We start from the raw sequence: 9,272 nt of genomic DNA on the forward strand, positions 1-9,272 counted from the left end.
TATAGGTCTACATCTTAGTAGGGAACCATTTTGCATACTATTTATAAGATCAAAAGTAGGAAAAGCTATTAACATAGTAGCATTCTTGTTTGAAACAAGTATCTTTTCATACTTTAACTATAAACTATATTATAATTAGTAATGTAAATTTACCAATATGTGGCCATATATAACCGATAACTGATATTGATAGCAAACTATAAGTTGCCTATGCACTGCTTGTGACAGAGCTTGAAGGTACATGCATGGCTGAACTAAGATGATTTGTCTTAGTATCACTAATAGAAAACGTGGCAAAGATTTTGGGAAGATTCGCTTCTCATGTGGCGAAAATCCAGCGAACAGATATTGAGACATTTTTCTGAGCAACTGGGTGCATCTCAAATTTACAGAACCACGTCATGCAGATTGATGATCTCATATAACCAAGAAAGAGGTTTCAAGAGTTTTCTTACATGTTAAAACTAGTTTTAATGCAGAAAAATCTAGCAATTCCCTGATATCCTGTGTCATAGGAGTACTATCCGACATAGATTTTGTTAATGTCACTATGGAAAAACATGATGGCGGTGATCAATCTCTTCCCTTCAGAAGTCTTCAGAACTTTTTCTAGAATAACAGAACGGGCATTTTTATATTTAGTGTCAGAAACGTCGGACAAATAGGTAGTAGGCCATTTGAACAGGGTATTGCTCACCAATACAACATTTTCATGTTCAAATATAAGTGTGAAAAGGAAATGGTATTAACAGCACCCACTCAGTCTCTGAAGTTCAGGGGTGCTGTTGCCTCCGTGAAGTATTCCTTGCGGACAGTGTCTGCTGAGCAAAATCTTACCTTCAATAAAGTGCAGATAAAAACCATCAGCAAAATACATGATTAAATAAATAAATAAAGTACTAAAACTAAAACTGATATATTGAATGAATATGGTCTCAAGACACATCAACATCCATTCAGTATCTTCTTCGCTGCAGCATAGATTGATGAACTCTTTGAAAGCATATATCCCATTCATGAAATTGAATAATTTGGTCTTATCTATAAAATTCATTTATGATCATTTTTATCATATTTATTATTTATCTATATCTCTATTTTCTATGAATAGAAATTTTATTGCAATCATAATGTGGTATCTACTTTCTATGAATAAAAAGTTTACTGCAACGGTGGCGCTGTGCCTTCTTCTAGTTAAACTATGCAAGTTAAACAGAAAAAATGGACATGAACATCAACAGGGACCACATTTGGTTCAATCCAATATTTCATCAACTGCTCCGCTTCCTGTAACTAAGGTCCATTCTTAGCCAATTATCTAAAGTTGCAGCAAAGATACTGATGCATGAGACAGCCCCATGATCCCGGAACAAAAATCCAATGAACCTTACGAGTAGCCTTTTTGAGCTTTTTTGCTTCACCATTTAAAACATAGCCTCAGGTCCTTGCTTGTTCTTTTGCACAGGAAAACATTTTATAATGCAATTGTTCTTGCCATAAATTAGAACACTGGAAGGTTGGTCAATTATCACTTAACTATATATATGAAAGTTTTAGATAGAATTCTCAAGAGTTTGAGATGAATAGTTTAAGTCATTATGTTTGAGGCTGCTAAATTTTCCTAGTCATTATTTCATTTAGCATGCCTTGTTATATTGATTTTTGTCTGCTTGCTGCTCCTCCTCCAAGTTGAACATCAGCTTGAGACGTTGGCTTACTACATCTCATCCTAAGGTTTCCACCTTGTGATATTGACTAGGTGGTTCCAATGTGCCCTTACACAGTTTCTCTAGTGTAGGTTATGCATCAAAGATGATTTATTATCAGGAAAAAATGAGCTGAACTTGTAACATACACTATAAGCTGTTCATTTTAATAGCATTGCATGTATGCACATGTGCATGTGTGCACGTGCATATATACCACTACAAAATGTTGAAAATAGTCAAGTATCCTAATCTGAGAAAGTAACTACCCACTTAAATAATGAAGAAAAGGTCATCAATGAAAAGGAAAAAAAAAACCTTAAGGGTCAAATTATCAAAATGTGAACAAAAAGCTCATGCATGGATATTAATCACATGCCCATTTAAACGTGCCCAAATGTATTTTGGTATGAACCATGTAAAAAGTTAATGTGATGCCACAAAGATGAATACATAAATTGGCTCTGTTTATTGTGGTTGGATAGATCTTTAATAGACCAAGAAGGCTCATCAATTTTGCATTTTCAAAGATAGATGAGAATCGTCCAACATTTTTAAGCGCACACATCTGTGGTAATCTGACCAGTCATATGTAATCAATATGGCCGGAATGTATATGAAAATATAAACCAAGGAACTTTTTATAACCATCAACAATGTCATTGTTGATGATACAGTTGTTCTTGTTGTCACCATTGCTGGTATTTCTTCATATATCACCAATAAAATAAGAGGTATCCATTTTACACTTCTTATGATACCCAGTTTTGGTAAATATAAAATGTATCAAGCAAAGAAAGCAGACATAGACCAATGCTTAACCATACAATGCATATTTATTGACAATAAAGAATCCATGTGACATAATTGACAAGAAACTATATATAAGCATACCAAACTTGCATAGGATCTCAACAAGGGCTTCACCAGCTGCCAAATTGGCTGGAAAATAAAAGGGGCATCTACAAAAAGGACCTGGCCCAATCGCTTAGGATAATAATAATAGAAGACATCAATCTGCATCATTGGAAAAGAAAATATAACTTATAAGGTGAAATCAATGAATACATATGCACCTATAAACACATACAGAGCAAATTTAAGATTATGGAATACATGTCTGAAGTTTTAAGATCTAGATAATGGCTTGGCAGGAAATACAGGTCCTTCTATATGTGAAGCTCAGGTAAGTTCAGTTCCTGATTTCCTCCTTTCCATATTAAGAAAAAATTCTTGGAATAAAAAAACATCCATGAAAACAAATTTTTTTCATACCAATGGACACCACCATCGCAACCACTGCCTAGAGAAATCCTAGCCATTAGTATCCACTATCCACCCACTTTATTTCACAAAAATGACCAGAATTCAGCTAGAAAAACATCTCTCTTGAAAAAGAAAGTCACAAGTTATGTAATATCTTATGTACGAAAAAATGAAGAAAATATCTGAAGAAAGCTTCTTGATAAGTAAAACTTACCAAGAATTTCAAAAATGAAATATCTCCATTTTCAGGGCCAAATCCATGGAGATCAAATATTCCCAGTATTTCTTCTTTTCCAGGAGGCAGTCTACTGATGGCTTTCTCAATGAGGAAGACACAGAGCTTCTCACTCTGCAAAGGATCATGCTTCTGGAAAAAAGAAAAGGAATTACAAGGTCATACTAGAGGAAACAAAGAAAAGCATTGAAAATGTCACATGAACTACACAACAAAGCTTCCAAAGTGCACTTGAGTGCCAGGCTGCCAGCAAAGTTACTTCTGCATAGCTGAAACTGAAAGTAAAACTAAAGGATCCAAGAGGTGCAACATAAACATCAAGCAGGTAATGGACATAGCGATTACTCTAGAACCAAATCATTTGTTACAATATACATGATCTTTTACATTTAGGAGAAAGAGGGACTGTCATGGTATAGTTGGAAATAAAAGGGCAGCAGAGCATTCATGGACTTTGTAAAAATAGCTGAAAAGCAAAGAAACCAATAAAGTGCCACAGCTGTTATGAAGTTCATGATCATAAATAGAATGCTCTTTTTCTATCAATAACACTCACTGCTGGGAAGTGTTTAGAGGCAACCACCACAAGAACTGGCCTACCATAAACATCAGGGAATTCATGGACATAGGCCTTTCCAGTCTTAGCAATGCCACTGACAGCATCTTCTGATAGATCTGACACACCAAATTCTCTACGCCATGTCTATAGAGTTGAAAGGAAGATAAAGAAGCACATGTAGGAAAAGTAGGTAAATAGCCCATGAATTCTAAAGTGCATAGACAGCCCTCTCAAAGAAAGAAGACCACTATAACATTTTCTAGAAAAATTATATGAATAGATATCATTAATGTCCAGAATTTGCTACAGAACATTTTCAAAATTCAGAAGTAGTTTAAAAAAATTGTTCTGCAACTTAGCAGATGGTACAATCTAAAAAATGGCTGTGTTGAGATATTTAAAAATGTACACACCAGCAGTCTATCATTATCACAAGGCTGTGCTTGCTTATATTGGAGAAGCCTCAAGTAGTAACGAGGCACAAGGGACCAACCTAAACATTTTCTTCCATCCCTCCTGCAAGATAAAGTTAAGAACTATTTAATTTTTTCAACATATATTGCATCCATTTCAACTCTGTTGTTTGGGCATGATTGCAGAGTCAGACCCTGAAGAATCAACTTCAAAAGTCTAGTTTCCAAGACCAAGTGGAATATCCTTCAATCCAGGTCAGTCCATGCACCTAACTAACTTGCACCTGATATGCCAGTTAGTTGAAACAGGATGACCTGAGTGCATGGTTTAACTAGATGGGTTAGCCTGGATAACGATCTCTAGGCCTAAGGTCTCAGCTGGCTGCCTTGGCCCTTTCCAGCTTAGGTCAGTGTGCACTTAGAGCAAGATCAGTATCAAGCAACTCCCATGAGTTAGAACTTAGGAAGTCAGCCTTCAATCACTCAAGCCAGTCAAATCCAGAGTTGGTGACAATTGGTATGTATTCCTATATTCTAGCAACTTGACCTCCACTTAGACCTGACTAGTCAAATGGCCAAAGTCAGTCAACAAAATCACATGCTGCGGCAGTAAATCTTCAGAAAGTGCAATAGATGTTCACCTTGTCAGTAAAACTCCTATAATTTCTAATAGTGAAAGCAAATTAAAGTAGCCGGCTCAGAGAGCAACATCTTTTCTTTCTTAATAGATAAAAGCAATATCTTTTACATTGTTGAAAGTCATAGATAACTAAAGCCACGGAATCACTACCATTGAGACTTATTCAATCTATGGCAATCATTATTTCCAACCACAAATAAATATCCCTTTGCTTACTATTAAAAGGAAATACTAAAAAATAAAAATAAAACACTGAATGAAATACGGTAGTCTGCTCTGTAAATTGAGATTAATTCCAGATATCCTCTAACACAATGATAAATGTTTTGTTATGGATACGATAGCTTTGGTAAGCTTTGCAATGGCATCTTCAACATGAAATTTTCGATCCTTCAGAAACCACAGAATCATTTCATCATCATCCCTCCCATATCTGCCTAGTGGAAGCATGGGGTACCCTCTCTGAAGCTTGTTCTTTACTTCTAGTATGAGCTGCACAATTCAAACAACACCAATTAAAGAGTACAAAACAAAAGACACATGAGAATCTACATCATCATACAGATACCAGAAAAAATCAAAGAGAAGCATGTGCAGAAAAGAATCAGCAGCAAAATAAGGCGTAACTGCCTAAGTAATGAAACAATGAAGAACCATTTCTCTAGTAACTTGCTAGTGGTTAGGCATCTAGTGAGAGCTAAAAGGTTCAGTGCATTTCACTTTTTCAAACACGTCAAAAAAGGAATTAGAAGCTTTTATCAACTTGAAAAATCTTAGAGGTGTCAAGGACATGGATTATAACGTTGCATGAATCCAATTTCCTAATAACAAGGCAACCAAGAAACATAGCATTCAATAACATTAATAGTGCATCACTTGAAGGTCAGCCATCCAATGTCACCAGCTAATGTTGGACGTGACTTCAGTTCCAGAGGAAACATTAAGGAATTTGGTGGCTAGGACAAGGGTGTAAAGGTGTTCACAATGAACAGAGTTCTAGGTCTCTCTAGTTTCACTGTATGCACATTGTTTCAAAATTTCAAACATTAATACATTGTTTTAAGCCGAATGAAACTTTCATCAATTTCTGAAATTTAGGATGAAGGCATCCTTTCTCTGCTTATAAAAAGGATTCCCACATCATGGGGGATTCCCAGTTCTGCCTCTTCTATAGCACATATGTTCCCATCCTCACATGGCTCCTATTGGGTCAATGCTGAATTGGAAAACACCCATCAGATCCACTACCAAAAGAAAGACATGCTACTGCCAATTCTTATTCATGGATACCGGAAGTTCAGAAAAAATCTTATGATTTTGGGTGGTAGGCTTAAAGTGCCCTCATATCCAAACAAAACACTTCCTTACATTGACACAGCATGTATTCCACTGATTACTGAATGATGAAATTAACCTACAAGTTTTGCAAATAATATTAGCTACTACTATGCACTCGACAAACATATCCCTGTTTACTCGACATACTATCCTACAGAAATCCAAATTTGAACGCAACAAGTTTCAGAAATGAACTGGAAAATATTAAACTTTGTTTTGCAGAATAATAATAAATTTTTTAATAAAACACTAAAGCACCACACCGTATCTGGAAATTCGACCAGTTTTTGCTAAATTCATGCAGCAACATCACTTATGCAGCGCCAATTGTAAAAAGAAAAGAAAAGAAAAGAAAAGAAAAATGCCATTGATATTGATAGAACAGAACCTATTTCACTATGCATCATATTCTAAAGATAAAAAAGAAGAAACTGAACAAAAGGATACCAAAAAAATGCATATAAATCGACGGAGAGGTAGCTTGGTAGCATTTAAAACCCCAAATTTTCACTTCCAACACATACAGCCATCAAATACATTAAAGAAAACCTACATTTTAGACCAGTATCATAACACAAACACAAAAAAAATCCCTCATTCCTCCATATTTGTAACGCAATCAAACCAAACTCACAAATCAAATGCCCAATCGAACTCCGATAAGCAAGAGGGCTCAAGTTAATGTCACCCATTCTGGACCCCAACTGCAATTCAGAAACGTAATGTGCCCACAGTGTTCTGGTAAAGTTGCCCTAAGAAAACTCATATTTTAACACTGAAACAGCACCACATAGATTTAAGAACGCACTTACAATAGGAAATCTATAACTCATATAAATTAAACTTTCGGCAAGAGAGAGAGAGAGAGAGAGAGAGAGAGAGAGAGAGAGAGTACCTTACCTTCTGTTCATCAAGGGATGATGATGTGGAGAGATTCTTGTCGAGGGTCGATTTGCGGAGTATGGGAATCATCCTTCTGGGACGTGGGAGAGAGAAGCCCTGAGCCAGAGGAAGAGACGCACGTGATGCGAACGCCATCTCTCTCTCTCTCTCTCAGTTGTGTTGCGTGGGTACTGCACAATGTGCTCAAGTGTTTTGCACGTCACTATGTTGTATTCACCATTCATCTTGAAATCCGACGGTCTATGCATTGTGGGTTTCATCACATCTTTTTGTTCAACTTAATTGGAGAGCTCAAGTTCTTATCAGGTCGTGGCCTTCACGCTTGAATCTTGTTTGGCAATTGGCATAGTTTTGTGTTTTTCATGGAGCTAATAATTTACCTACAATTAATTAGAACAATTTTTTTTTGAATTTTGTAGAATTTTCTATCACTTTTCGTTTTTTGAATTCTAAACGCGTCAGCTCGAGCTCGTCTCATTTAAAGCTGAAATTTGATGTCCTTCAATCCTCAAAAAAGGACAACCGTGGTCACCAATCGTGTTATCAAGATTTTCTTGGCAAAGGATAATCACTCTATAAATTAAAACTTTAAAAAATAAGAAAACATAAAAAAAATAGATGTCCGACAATCTGTTTCGAAGAGAGCAGTGAAGAGCAGATTGTGCGTGCTTCTGAGTTAACCGCCTTTGTTCCATGAAGTTGCAGTCTGCTTGGTCCCAGATCACAGCCGCCTCAACCCAGTTGCTGTTGTAGTTGCCATGCTTGATGGTGCAAAGTTGTGATAATCTAAGTTACAACCAAAAGGATCCATGTTCATCCTTAGGGAACACATAGTGTAACGACCCGATCCGAGGCCTCTCGAGCCCGAGTTCGTGGACGTTAGTTTTTAGAAGAAAATCACTCAATAATCTCAAAAATAATTTCAAACTATGTTATTTTTTTTTCATTTAATAACTGAAGGTCCATACATCCATTTACAATATCATAACCATCCAAAGACAAAAGCAGAATAAAAAGTAAATGTGAACCATACCTCTAATGTGGCAAAGTCGCATTAAGTCCTGTGAGTAACGGCAGCAGTCCCTGAACCTACAGTTGCAACCAAAAGAAGGGGGGTGAGTCTACAATCTAGTAAGATTCTATTCACAAATAGACACGACCATTGCAATTGTAGTGAACTCTAAGCTCCAAGTCGTAGTTTAGTTTATTATTTAATTTACACACATGTTATTTATAAGTTTTACCCCATTTTCAGTATTTCTAACATTATTCTCAAACACATCTTCTATTCTAGTTAGCTATTTCGGGCATAGCCTCCTCGAGCGTAATGACCCATGTAAACAACTCAGAGTCTACAATGTTGGTCGAACATATGAACCACTCACAATAACGTAGTTCAAACCAGCCCAGACTACGGATACAAGTGTTGCAACTGCTCATCGGTTGCAAGCCGAAAGCAAAGGAGTTCAATTGGTAGCTAGCCAAAGAGCCAAGGTGGCTATATCTGCCCCCAAGGTGTCTCAATGACCTATACATACCCCCAAGGTGTCTTAAGAAGCTATACCTACCCTTAAGGTTTTGTGGTTTATGCTATATCATACATGTGTCTAGTAGGCAACGTTTTAACCCTTAAGAGTCACCTAGGAACATATGAGGTATTCTCAAGTTATTCAAGATGTACACACCTCAACATTGCCCTAGACCATGCCTCCTAGTAAACTTCCCTATCATATTATGTGTGGTCATTCTATACACAACTTTATCTCAATATTCACATCTTGAAGTTAGTGCGTTATACAATCATTAATGTATATCCACTAACTACTTTTTAACACATGTTCACATGTCTGAACCATTAAGGATGACAACCCACCATAAATTAATTCATGACACTTACAATGCACATCCCAAGGCATAAGCGTGACGTTTCCTAGCATAATACCCAACTTGAGACTTTGAAACTCTACCATCAATCTCTTATATGTAATCATGTCATGCCATATTTATATAATAAATCATAAAATATGTATGATCAGGTTTAAGCATCACACTTGAACTTTATAGATTTCTAAGCATGCAAAACAATGTCTATTCATAATAAACAAGATTGACATACTTAAAGTACTTAGAATCACATAGAAAGATGCCTAAATTAGCTAACATGTGTTTTAATCAATTAAGGAGGAATTTACAAATATTTACTTACCTGAAA

General features: G+C 36.2%; 1 protein-coding gene across 1 annotated transcript; it reads right to left on the reverse strand.

Moving 5' to 3' along the window:
- Nucleotides 1-387: 387 nt before the first annotated feature.
- Nucleotides 388-7,236, reverse strand: LOC149834030 (Sec14p-like phosphatidylinositol transfer family protein). The gene is made up of 6 exons (XM_090009934.1): nt 7,058-7,236; nt 5,159-5,311; nt 3,764-3,910; nt 3,187-3,339; nt 2,601-2,723; nt 388-837 (listed from the first exon to the last, which is right to left on the reverse strand). Exons 1-6 carry the CDS (start codon nt 7,193-7,195, stop codon nt 760-762), a joined length of 792 nt encoding a protein of 263 aa, XP_089866060.1. The 5' UTR covers nt 7,196-7,236; the 3' UTR covers nt 388-759.
- Between the last annotated feature and the right edge of the window lie 2,036 nt (nt 7,237-9,272).

This window comes from Nuphar pumila, chromosome 6 (genome assembly GCF_984573655.1).
Source record: "Nuphar pumila chromosome 6, dmNupPumi1.hap1.1, whole genome shotgun sequence".
Classification (NCBI taxonomy): Eukaryota; Viridiplantae; Streptophyta; class Magnoliopsida; order Nymphaeales; family Nymphaeaceae; genus Nuphar; species Nuphar pumila.